Raw genomic sequence first — 13706 nt, 5'->3', positions numbered from 1 at the left:
ATTCGTACCCACCACAACTATCAATTCTTTCACCCTCTGTTTTTGCACTCTAATACTCTCACTTACATCTTTAAACTTCGCACCCGGTAAGTACGATTTAGTTAAACTCCCATCTATCACTCCTCTTAATAACGAGTCACCATACAATTTATAGGATGATTTGAATAGGCTGGAAGTGTGGACAGACAATAATGGCTATTAGTTCAGTGCTAATAAGTGTAAAGTTATACACTTGGATGTGATGATATCCAATGGCATATTATGTCAGAATATTTCAGAATATTAGTATTATTATATAGTTCGCCCACTGTTTGTAGGTCCCTGCTTCGCGTCTTTCCAAGAATAGTCGATTCATGCTGAAGGGGAGAAAGAAATAAAGGACGTCCGAATTGGTCGCCAACACGCGAAATCACGTGCTTTATAGGTAAAATTTTCCAACTGTTATACAAGCAACATAGTTAACTACAATAATCATAAAAGAGAAGTTAATTTTTCGACCGGTAATAATAAACAACTCATCCCACAATACAGACTGATTACCCTATTATCGGAATGGATTCTCCTTTTTCTGAGATGCGCAGAAGTGTCAAAGGATCTCTAATCGGTGGGTGAACTATACTAATGATAACAATGAACGTGTGTAATAATTATAATGTATAATATATATTATTAATTTGTTAGAATTCTTTATTTTAATCTCTAATTTTGACTTTGATTTGTCAGGAGAAGGTACATAATAATGTACTGGAAAGGTAACTTCATCAGTGGTGGGCACGTGGTGATATGATTCTACATCTTCACTTTCCTTATAAACAATAATTAATTACTACCACCACTATCATCATGCAGCTATAGATATAGAAATAAATATAAATAATATCTCTATCCTGATTTGCGCTCACCCGTAGACTCACTTCTTGTAGGCGTTTGCAACCATAACCCTATGGAATAAGTTGGTTAATCCTTATTCCAGGAATGTGTTATGTCTGTAGATGTATGTGTGTTCATGGGGCGGGCTTCTCTTCTGAGGGACAAAACCCAAGTTTCCGGATAAAAAAACCCTCTATCTCCTTATGAGACCGGCTAACTCACCTTTAGTCTAAAGAGACCAGTTGCTTATGTCATGGACAAGAGAATCGAACCCAGGTCTTTCTGACCAAAGGGCTTTGTCTATACCGACTAAGTTATGGAGGCTGTATATAATATATATATATATATATATATTATGAGCTTTATTTTGCAAGTTGGGTCAGGGCACCTACCTGTTTCAGATTCTATTTACGGCCTCTAATCCTTTGAGATCAGGCGCTATTTCAGTCCATTTAAGTCTTATCCAGGCAACACCCTATGATTCATGTCACCATTTGTAATCCCATTATACATTCCAGTGTTTTGTCTTCTGATTTCACTGCATCTTCTCAGGCTAGTTTGTTTGTTTGCAATAAAAGAAAACAGTTTTTATTCTAAAACATTCCTTGTGTCACCAGTGAGAATTTAACCCTTTTGCCAAATTGCATGTGGCATCATCCATGTAATTGTGCTAATCTAGATGATGATAATAAATAAAGTGTGCTCCTGATTATCTTGGAGAGAGGGGGAATAGTGTCTTTCAGTTATCCAATTCATTGATAATTGATAAACCCAGATAATCTAAATTTTATTATATTATTGTTTTACAAATATAAGCTATTCTAAATAGTGGCTCTTACTATATATTCATATGCATTATTTAATCATGTAATCTGTAATTTTTGGTTCTTTTCAAGACATTTTCCTTGGCAGTACACTCAGAAAATTTACATCACTAAATAATCATGTAAGAAATATACAGACTACTCCTTTATCTAGACACAGACCTAAGCAATGTGCTCTTTCTGATGATGAGTCACACAGGAACATACACTGCTTGGAAAGAAGTCAACAGACATTTCCTGTGGGCAAGTTGCATTGTATCATGTATATTCATGTGTTTGTAGCCATTGTAGGAATATGATGCTCCCATCAGTGCAACTATGTCTGGGTCAAATAGCTACCAGAAGGAACTGACCGAGTTTGAAAGAGGCATTGTGATAGGATGCCATGTTGCAGACCTATCTGTTTGGCAAATTGTTGACAAATTCAGCCATCCCAGGTCAACATTCAGTGATGGCATACTGAGATGGAGGTGCAGGGAGTCAACTGCAAGTGCTATCTACAGTGGATAACCCACCATACTCACCAATCATGACTGTAGGGTACTATGAAAGATAATATGTAAAAACTGTCATTCATCAGCCGACACGTTGCATGCAGAATTGTAAGCATCGACTGAAACGCAAATCTGCACAAAAACATTCAGAACCAAGGCTCACAGCATGGGTTACCATGGTCGGACTGCAATATGCAAGCCCCACATTACCTGAACTAACATGCAGCATCGTGTTCAGTGATGCAAAGAGCACGTATATAGAGGTATGCTTGGAAAGCTGTCTTTTTGTGTTAATCATGCTACATCGTCAACTGAGCAGATGGATAGGTGAGGTGAATGCCCAGTGAACATCTCTTATCAGGCATAATGCCAGCTATGAAATTCAGAGGTGGGAGTGATGGTGCGGTCCTGTTTTTCATGGTTTGGCCTCAGACCTCTGTTTGTGGTGCCACAAACATTGAACTTTGAGAGGTATCTGAATATTCTGAACAATGCAATGCATCCTACTTATGGTTTCTATGGAACTGACTATTGTCTCCTTCAGCAAGACAATGCACTGTAAAGCTGCTGTAACTGTGTGGTGGTTTGTGGATGTGAACATCACACCACACTTGACTGGCCTCTACAGAGCCCTGATCTCAACCCTATTGAACATCTGTGGGATGAACTGGAGTGTCAGGTGAGGTCAAGGGACATCTGTCCCACAACAGTCCAGGACCTCATTACATGCCTACAAGAAGAATGATCCAAATTTCTCATTGATCACTATCGTGAAAGGAAGTCCTATGTGTTATTAAGGAAGGGTGCCATGACTGTTTGTTCCTCACACTACAGTGTCCTTTGACTTGATTCCAAGCAGTGGAACCAAGTTGAACCTCTTGATGAGCCAGATATTCTGTGTATAATTATAATGTGTATATTAAAGCAAAAAATCATGCATGGATAATCTTCAACTGAATAATCTTCACTTGGATTACTCAAGAGTACAGTTATATTTAATCAAGTACAGAATTTCCCACTTTGTAACAAGTCATCTTCAGTTTTAATCTATATTGTACATACCTAAAAATACTTGTTTTTTAGACATAACATGAAGTTCTGTTTTCTCCTTTCGCAGACTAATGGCAATGGCATACTACACTGCATAGATTTCTTTGTGCTATGTAATTGGGGATTGAGACTCGCCAAACCATAGTATTTTTTCAGAGATAGGTGACATAATTTAGTAGATCCCCTGTTCATTGGCAGTAACAGAATCCATACTGTCAGTCATTTATTAGATGAGAGAGTCTTCAAGGTAATACAGGAGTTGGGTGTTCATGGTTCTTTCCATTATTTTAGAAAGAATTGAGGTGAGAGAAATTGTACTGTAGTTTGAAGATAAAGATTTGTTTCCTTTCTTAGGAATAGTTTTTAGTGGGGTAGTTTCCAGAGGATAGGTACCAGTGGATTAAGAAAATGTAAATAGGCAACATAAAGTGAGAGTCATCTTTGAAGCATGGACCTTTAGAACAGTTGGGGGAATGCCATCGGGGCCAGGAGACTTTGATATCCAATTCAAGCAAAATTTTTCTTATCTCTTTCTGGTTGACAGGTCAAGTGTGGTGTTGAGCACTTGGAATGGTTGGAGGACATTTACCATGATCAGCTATGGAAGAAGTAGGAATTCAGGAGGTTGTCTTTTTCCATGGGTAATGATGCAATAGTAGCATCCAGGTGTAATAGTAATAGTGGTGGAGTAGTGCTACAGTCATCACAGTGAAAGGAGGTCCTATAATATTCCTAATGTTTTACAATCTCCCAAGTCAAGACTATATAATAATAGTGTTATTATATAGTCTTGACTTTATAAGTGACTTTAAAATTATCACCATTCGATGTGGTGATAATTTTCTTGCAGCTTTTCTGGGCTTGCAGACAGTATGGGAAGATGGAGTTTTGGATGCAAGCCAGTTGCGGTATGCCTGATTCTTCTTTGCACAGCCTTGGCACACCTTACCTGTGGGAGAACCAAGACTAAAATAGGGGAAGAGAATTTAGGATGGAACAGGAAATAAATATTTCCATCTGATGAGAATTATTTCAGTGATTCATTGTGCACATGGGTTAGCTCAGGTGGCTGGAAACAGTAATCTGAGAAACGAAATATTTTCATGCAAGTATGAGTTTAATCTTATTCTTTAACATGATTAATGCTTTGTTGCTTTATGTACTTTTGGGTCTTGGATTACTTGTTATGTTTAGTGTACGTATACTAGTCACTGTAATTTTATTAACTGTTTACTAACAGTGTTGTGAATGAGTGCTGTCTACATTACCTCTAATAATTATGCTTTCTATATTTTATTCAAATTTGTTTAAATAGAATGGAATACAGAAGAAGAAAAAGAGGGCTGATTTACAAGCTTCTGTGAAAGTAGGAAACATAGAAGAGACATTTACGATGCACACATACAAAAAATATAAGGTAAATCTAAAATTTCATTTCTGTTGAGTATTTGTTAACAGGCATTTTATAACCTTTCCTCCATTTTTACATGATGATCAGCATTCTTTATTAAAAAATTATGGAAACAAGTACTGTGTTATAGTAAAACTTCAGTTTAAAATAAACCAAAATAATCACTGAACATTTCGACCTTCATATCAAGGTCATCGTCATCTGGAGTATGCACATCCATACAAAGAAACAAGCTACGTTACAATCTACATTATATGCTCAAGTCTCAGTAATTTGGTCAATCTTTAAAATTACTTTCCTGATGTCTGGTGAAAAAAAAATACCTTTCTATATCAAAGCTAGAGTCCTGTTATTATTATTATTATCTATTTGGTTACAAATCATTAAGAGGTATGTTAAGCTAGAGAGCAACATGCTCACATAATTATTTGCATAAAATTAGAACAAAACAGCATAGATGGTGGCCATTAAGAGCTGAAGTTATTGCTTAGTCCTAAAGTAAAGGTTTGCTGGAAAATTTGCAGAACTTAAGTGGGCTGAATGTGTGCTATTCAAATTCTTGGAATTTTTATGCCACCACTATTATTATATAACACCTCCAAGGAGTCCAAAGACTCATTGAGGGAGGGTACCAACTCTACAGCTCTCTATCTCCACACATCCACCAACCACAACTACCTTCATCATCTACACCAAAATGGCATCTACCACCATAATATTTTCACTATCACAAACATCCATGCCCATGACGGGATTCAAACCTGCAGCATTTTGGCTGGAGAGCTGATACGCTAACCACTTGGCCAAATTATTGTTAAGATTAGGATGGTTGATCAAAATTTCACAGGCTTCTTTAAATTTGCATTCATACCAGGATTTTGAAAAGAGTACCTTTCCAATCAGTTTGGTGTAGGGTGTTAAGAGCACGATCTGATAGGCCTGCTTTACCAAAATTGTTATATTTAATGTATCGTTTGTATTCTTTTTTACGGATAGGAATTGTGTGTCCAGTTTCACCAATATAAGGTAAGTTACAGGTGCAATGAATATTTTCACAATCACAAACATCCATGCCCATGACGGGATTCAAACCTGCAGCATTTTGGCTGGAGAGCTGATACGCTAACCACTTGGCCAAATTATTGTTAAGATTAGGATGGTTGATCAAAATTTCACAGGCTTCTTTAAATTTGCATTCATACCAGGATTTTGAAAAGAGTACCTTTCCAATCAGTTTGGTGTAGGGTGTTAAGAGCACGATCTGATAGGCCTGCTTTACCAAAATTGTTATATTTAATGTATCGTTTGTATTCTTTTTTACGGATAGGAATTGTGTGTCCAGTTTCACCAATATAAGGTAAGTTACAGGTGCAATGAATATTTTCACAATCACAAACATCCATGCCCATGACGGGATTCAAACCTGCAGCATTTTGGCTGGAGAGCTGATACGCTAACCACTTGGCCAAATTATTGTTAAGATTAGGATGGTTGATCAAAATTTCACAGGCTTCTTTAAATTTGCATTCATACCAGGATTTTGAAAAGAGTACCTTTCCAATCAGTTTGGTGTAGGGTGTTAAGAGCACGATCTGATAGGCCTGCTTTACCAAAATTGTTATATTTAATGTATCGTTTGTATTCTTTTTTACGGATAGGAATTGTGTGTCCAGTTTCACCAATATAAGGTAAGTTACAGGTGCAATGAATATGGTATACGAGGTGCGTCTAAAAAGTTCGGCGAATGGCATCAGAAAACAAACAAAACAGAAGATACAAACAAATTACCTTTATTGGCCTTCAAAACAATCGCCATACTTCACAACACACTTTTGGCAACGTTCATAAAGCTTCTCGAAACTGTCAGCAAAGGCCTCTTTAGGAATCGATCGCAGACCTGCTGTCACACGTTCTTGGATTGCCATCACATCTGCAAAACGTGCGCCTTTCATGACGCTCTTCAGGCAGGGAAACAGAAGGAAGTCCAATCAACATTGTCTTGACCTTGGACTTTTGCAGACAACTCGTTTTGGGTCGCGGGCAAGACGTTGAATGCCATTCCATCAATTTTCGCTTAGATTCCGGATTGAACTGGTAGCACCAGGTTTCATCTCCTGTGACAATGGTTCGCAGAAAGGATGAATTCTGGTCACATAGGTAATGAAATCTCCAGAGGTTTCCATCCGTTTTGCTTTCTGTTCGTCTGTCAGCTTGTGCGATACAAACTGGGAGCAGATTTTCCGCTTACCCAAATCTTCGTGGATGATAGTGCTTACTAATGCCCAATTCCTCTGCCACAGAGACAGTCGCCAATCTTGTGCCAGCATTTGTCACACTCGCTCGATCATGTCTGGGGTTCTGCTTGTCGACGGCCGACCCGAACATGGCTCATCTTCAGTTGTTTCCTTCCCATTGCGAAAGTATTTGAACCAGTCGTAAACACATTTTCTGCTCACGGCTTCCATCCCATACACTTGCACCAACATTTCATGCATCTCTGTCACCGTTTTCCCCAATTTGTAGCAGAACTTGATGTTCACTCGTTGTTCCATTGCACTGTGACCCTACCTCTCTCACTGAGTATGTTTGACTGCCCGGAGCAGGTTTATCCTGATGGTCATGTGTACTCCACGCTAGGTGGCACTTCTCAACATGTCTCTGGACTTCTCCGGGTGTACTCCACGCTAGGTTGGATAGTCGTGCATTCGCACGACTATCCAACCTAGCGTGGAGTACACCCGGCCCATGTTGCCATTGAGATATTGGACCATTCACCGAACTTTTCAAACCGCCCTCGTATACTGGGGTAGACTTGGGGGGGGGGAGGAATCCTTGGAGGAGTTGAATGTGCTTTTTAATTTTATAAGTGGTTTAAAAGTAGCATTAAAAGTAACATTAGTATCAGATAAAATAAAATTTTACACCATTACAATCTTAATCTGTAGCTTAATATATTTTTTAATGATTTGTAACCAAATAGATAATAATAATAGGACTCTTGCTTTGATGTAATAAGTTTTTTTTTAATGGCTGACCAAATTACTGTGACTTTAGCATACCATTTAGATTGTAATAACCTAGCTTCTTTCTTTTTATGCATGTGTATACTCCAGATGATGACCTTGATATGAAGGTCGAAACGATGAGTGATTATTTTGGTTTACATTAAACTGAAGTTTTACTATAACATGGCATTTGTTTCCATAATTTTTTTAATAATGAATACAATTAAATGGCTTGTTGCTTTATTTGTAACATTACCAAACAAGATTAATTCTCTCCCCCATCATGTTTTTGAACTTTTTTCATGCCTATTTGATTATTTATCTGTATGAAATTATATGCTGCATCTGCACATGGGTGTTTCTACAGGCAAGTAGTGTCACCACACACATCACTTAGGAAATAGATCCGAATTCATTTCCTGTCTGTGATGGAAGAAACTTTATTTGGCCCTATCAAGACATAGTGAAATTTAACCAGTCTTGGAGATAGCAATTTTTTTTTTTTTTTTTTTTTTTTTAGCTTGGCAACTTGGGTTTTCCTAAGTATCTGCATGCACAAATCTTGTTTGCTAACACTTGGGTTTATTAAAAATGCATTACACAGAATTAAGGGATAAAGGGTTGATCACCCTAACTTTGTGAAGTACATTTCACTATGAAAGGTGCAGTCTCCACCAGTGATGATACGAATCCGGTATTTTGGCACCATTCATCTTCAACATGTCCACCAGTCTATGAACTATTGTTGGATTCACTAGTCTGGCCACTTGCCTGACATTTCAGTTTATTCCACAAATATTCTCTTTTGGAATAAACTTGGATTGAGATTGGACTTGATGCAACCTAGCGCATTTTTCCTCAAACTCTGCTGCAATAGCCTGCAGAATGGTATTTTTTGAAGTATCACTAGCGAAAGGTTATAAACCTATAATATGTTAATACTGTGCATAAGTTGAGTGTCACATCATTCACAAACAGAGACTACATACATACATAGCTCATGGCAAAAACATGATGTTAAAAAAGAGAATCATGATGTCATTATATATTAATAGAATTGAAGAATTTAAAATATTTTAAGTTAAAACTTTGAAGGAAAACACAGATATAATCCGAGAAGTTTGAAAATTAAAATAAGAGTTAAAAGTAAAAGTCTTAATATGTTATAATAAGGAAAAGAAACATATATACAAACAGAGACTATAAAGCATTCAGTGCTCCAGTGAACAGGATGATGGTTTCTCATGCTGGGTGATGAAATTCACCTTTCACTCGGAGACATTCACAAAAAAGGCTTCATGGTCTTTGTTTCTATGGAAAAGCAACTGCAAATAAGCTAAACCACACATCAACAGCATTAATAATAACAATCAACAGGCTATGTGGCATAAATATAACATAAGAATGATCCATAGCATTGGATATCCATTATATGGAGCAACAAATCATACTATACCCTTTTCAACTTAGATGGTGTGGGTATAGAGGATGTCTGGGAAATACCTTATCCCTACTAATGCTGATAATATTACCATATCTATGTGAACTCTTGCACTTGACATTTCAGCTTATTCCACAAGTATTTTCTTCTGCAGTAAACTTGGATCAAGATCGGACTTTATGCAACCTAGTGCATTTTTCCTCAAACTCTGTGACAATAGCCTGTAGTATGGTATTTTTTTTAAGTCTAACCAGTAAAAGGTTACAAACCTATAGTATGTTAATACTGTGTATGGGTTAAGTGTTAAATAATCTACAAACTCAATTCTAGAGACTGTCTAAAGGCTTCAGGATTCCAATAAGCAGGGTGGTGGTTTCTCACACTGGGTGATAAAATTCATCTCTCACCTAGAGACATTCACAAACAGCTATGATTCATTGTTGTGTCGAAAGATTGGAAAATCATTATTTCAACATCTGGTTGATAAAAGCACTATAATGTAGAAAGCATTAATATCCATACCGTAAGTACTGTGGATCTGTTCTCCATCCAGGGGAAATAGCTCCAGACCATTACACCTCTGCTACCACTTGAGGGTTGGGATGATGCCCTCAGAAATAATGCATTCCCCAGACATCTTATACACCCACACCATCTAAGTTGAAGACGGTATAATATGATTTGCTGCTCTATATCATGGATATCCAATGCTATGGACCATTATCATGTTCTTTATACCATGTAACTATTAATTACTATTATTAATGCTGTTGTGTGGCTTAGCTTATGTGCAGTTGATTTTCCATAGAAATGGAGACCACAAAGCCTTTTATTCAGTGTTCCTCTTCCAACTTGAACCTCTGTAGAATCTTTGAATTCATGATTATTTCCTTGCCAGGATTTTCATTACCATTCTTCAATGTTTCCCTTGGTGTTCATTTCCTGAGTAATCCTATGCATTTCTTGGCTTTGGTGATACAGTCGTTACCAGTATAATGTAGTTGTCACCAGTATAGCATCCCATGATAAAATATCTTTCAAAGTCATATGTACTTTTCTGAGTGCCCAGCAAAATTAACTCAAGGGTGTTTCTTTTTGTCCCGCATAACAGTGCAGCTTATATGAAATAGGTGCATATCAGTATGAAATTGGGGGAGGGGGTCCCAATATTTAATTCAACATTCATTTCTTTCAAAAATGAGTTTGATCTTTGGAAATGATGAAGGCATCTACAATGGATACCATTTGAAAGGTTGCAAAAAATACATTAAAATAAAAAATGAAGTTCAAATTATTTTGAGGGTTTTCTACCCTCATTGGAAAAAGTATGCAAATACTGTACTAAGAAAAAGTATGTTGAACGTGATTGTGTCACTGCAGACAGGAAGAACTTTGGGTATGGGATGGGGAGGATAAGTTGACAAACTTTTCTAGTGAGCTCATGGTATAGTTTGGCTTTCATGTATAAACTAAATGGATATTTGTTAGATGACATAATATTCATGTGCAAGCAAAAATGCTAGCATTAATAAAGTGTTACACTTTCAGCCAAGTTAGCCAACTTGTTTATCAATGTAATGAAAAACTAATGATATAATAGAAGAAACATGTGGCATATGTATGCTTCAATTTTTATCGCTGTTCAACATGTCAACTTTGTCATCTATATGTTAGTATAAACGTACATCTAAAAATAGAAGAAAAATAAAATAAAAAAAAATCAAGTTGAGAGAATAGAAATGAAAGAGCATAACATTATGCTCTCTCTCTCTCTCTCTCTCTGTGTGTGTGTGTGTGTGTGTGTGTGTGTGTGTGTGTGTGTGTGTGTGTGTGTGTGTGTGTGTGTGTGTGTGTGAGTGAGTGAGTGAGTGAATATACACAAAGCAACCTGTATGTGAGTTGATGGCTTTTGTGTTCATGTATTGGTTTGGCTACAGTGGCAATTAGTTATGCAGCTTACTTGCTATTAAATTCTTCCTCTCTCCATTCACTGATCATTTAGTCAAGTTATGGGATATGAAGAGTTGTTTTCCTCCAGTGCAGTTTTTCCTACATGAATACCATGATTCCACAAAAGAATACCAGTAATTTAAGTGCTAATTTTTTTTAAACTAAATTGCTGAAAGTTTCTAACCTAATTGTTTAGTTTTTTTTGAGCTAGAAGAGTTCAACAAAATGCTCATTGTATGGTATGGTATGGCATATATAAATTTTGTAATATGTATATAGTATGAATTTAGAAAATTGTCTTGATTCTTTCTGGATTTTGCAAGTCAAACTGAAGTGACTGATTTTCTACTACAATTTAACATACAAAATTGTTGGTGATTTCTAGAATGAAATGAATTTAAACCTAAATGTCTTGGCTTTCATTCTGGATATATTATATAAATGCTCTCGTGGAAGAAGAGAACATTTATATATATATAGGAGCACTTGAGTGTGATTATTAAATTATAATTGAAAATTCAATTTGAAAATTATATAATGTTCAAAAGTCAGTAATTTATACTTAATTTCTTGTCCAGTATTAGTCAGTAGACATTACAACAGAAACTGCATAATATTTGATGTGCTTATTATATTATATTATATGAGGTGTGATTACATTTCTGATCCTTCCCCACCCCAGGACAGTGCATTTACCTGCTTTATGTCAATGTTGAAATCATTTGTAGAAATGTATTTTGATTGGACATATAATACACAGTATTGTTTTTAACTGCATAGTCTGCTATGTAATGAATCTTTGAAAAGTGTCAAATTTCAAGAAGCTATGTACTAATTGCAACTTGGGCAACCAATAGACTGTGGATTCCAATCCTCCCATGGCCATGAATGTTTTGTAAATGATTTTAGGTGGTGGATGAATTTAAATTGCTTATTGGAGGTTGTTTGAAAAAGTTTGGTCTTTACAACAGAATTTCTGGATTTTCTAACTCTTAATTCATCCATAGTTCTAATACTAATGTGCTATAGGCCAGCAGCCTTTTGTGGGTGGGAATGACGTAAGTAATGTTGAACGTTTTTTGCCAGAAATTTTCACATAGCCAAAGCAGACCCTTTGCTGTAATCTGTAGTATTCAGATCTTATATCAAAAATGCCTTGGGGTGATTCAAATGGGATTTACAAATTGAAAACTAACTTGCTGATAGTTGTGCATCTGTTTTGTTCACTGACAAATATCTCTAATGTTTATCATCAACAGATATCAATTTGCTTTTGAACTTTGGAAAATCAAAAAATGCTTGAATGTAGTTCATTATTTTATCAGTTTTAAATTTCAGTGATTTTTGCTTTCTGTGCAGTTTTATCAGATGGATGTAGAACTTATGCATGTACTCATGTGTTCATTATAAAGCATTGTTCTTTGAGGTCTGCAATTTTATTATTAGTTTTTGTGGAGCAGAAATCGCAAAAAGCATGGCACATAGTCATACTTCATACATAATGCAAGCTTCAACTTAGGAAAACCTAAGACAATTTTTGATTGCACCTCATATACTGTATGCAAAGTGTTCATTCTCACTTAAAATTAAAGAAACAAAGTTTTAATTAAATTTTTGTGTGTGATGCTTAATAATATGCCTGGGATAATTAGATTTTTTTTGTTAATTAGCAATACTTTTTTTTTTTTTTTAAATAGCATCTAATGGCATTTGACAGCCTTGAAGATGACTTGATGATTGCAGTGGAGATTTTACCTCAAGATATAATAAATCAACTTCCACCAGCACTCAAATTAAAGAAATTTGGAACATAGTTTTAATATTTTAGACATTTTCTCTGTATGATATGACAATTGTATTATAAAAAAATTCGTTTGTGAGTTTTGATTTTTTTTTTCCTTTTTTACTTACAAATAGGTTTTTTTTTTTTTTTTCCCAAAGCAACAGTAAAAGATGTTTAAAAGCCTAACTATTATGAATTGGAATTTTATAGCAATAAATAAATATTGAAAATATTAAATTCTGCTGCACTGGTTGGCCAAGCAGATAGTGATTTCACTTGTCAGCTGTGGGTTCAGATCTCACTATAGTGAGATACTTTTGCTGAATTACTTTAAGTGTTAGATGATGTCCAGTGTGAGATCTACCTTGCTTCACTGGATTCATAAAAGGAGCTTGGAAAGTTGGATTTCTGGATTATCTACCCCTAAGTTTACCCAATCACATTACTAATGGTTTGTATGTTAATCCCATTGCCATTCACGGTTAGGATTAATTTAGAGAATGCTGTTATAGCAAATCTTAATGCTGCTGTGAATCGTTGGAAGGCTCAGTCATATTCACTGCAACAGAGCTATTTTTTAGTTCAGTGCACCAGATAATAGAATTTCAAAAATTTACTGTAGTAATTTACATTTACTAATAAGTGTCCATGTCTTTGTTCATTCTATTTATTTGTTGAACACAAGTACATTTATTTTTAACTGAATCTAGCCAGTACAATAGCCATATCAAAGGGATTTTACTAGGCAGTAGTGAATGGAAATCATCCCAACTTATATAGAAGGATAGCTTCATCAAATATGTAGTGACTGGTTCCAAGTATTATTTGATTTTATTTATGTTTTTGACATTGTTCTCACACACACACACAAAACAACA

The 13706-nt window shown here is 35.8% G+C and overlaps 1 protein-coding gene across 1 annotated transcript in view; it reads left to right on the top strand.

Moving 5' to 3' along the window:
- l(3)72Dn (UTP4 small subunit processome component l(3)72Dn) overlaps window positions 1-12925 on the top strand; it is a 144918-nt gene extending 131993 nt beyond the window's left edge. The window contains exons 11-12 of the mRNA XM_090408484.1: window positions 4554-4655; window positions 12743-12925. Of these exons, the coding sequence (XP_090264610.1) occupies window positions 4554-4655; window positions 12743-12859 (219 nt within the window). The 3' untranslated portion in view covers window positions 12860-12925. The remainder of the gene's footprint in view (window positions 1-4553; window positions 4656-12742) is intronic.
- The last annotated feature ends 781 nt before the right edge of the window (window positions 12926-13706 follow it).

Source organism: Typopeltis vanoorti, chromosome 18 (genome assembly GCF_054136105.1).
Source record: "Typopeltis vanoorti isolate ZY-2024b chromosome 18, IOZ_Tvanoo_1.0, whole genome shotgun sequence".
In the NCBI taxonomy this organism is placed as follows: Eukaryota; Metazoa; Arthropoda; class Arachnida; order Uropygi; family Thelyphonidae; genus Typopeltis; species Typopeltis vanoorti.
Note: the sequence above shows the minus strand (reverse complement) of the source record. Positions and strands in the feature narration are given on the sequence as shown.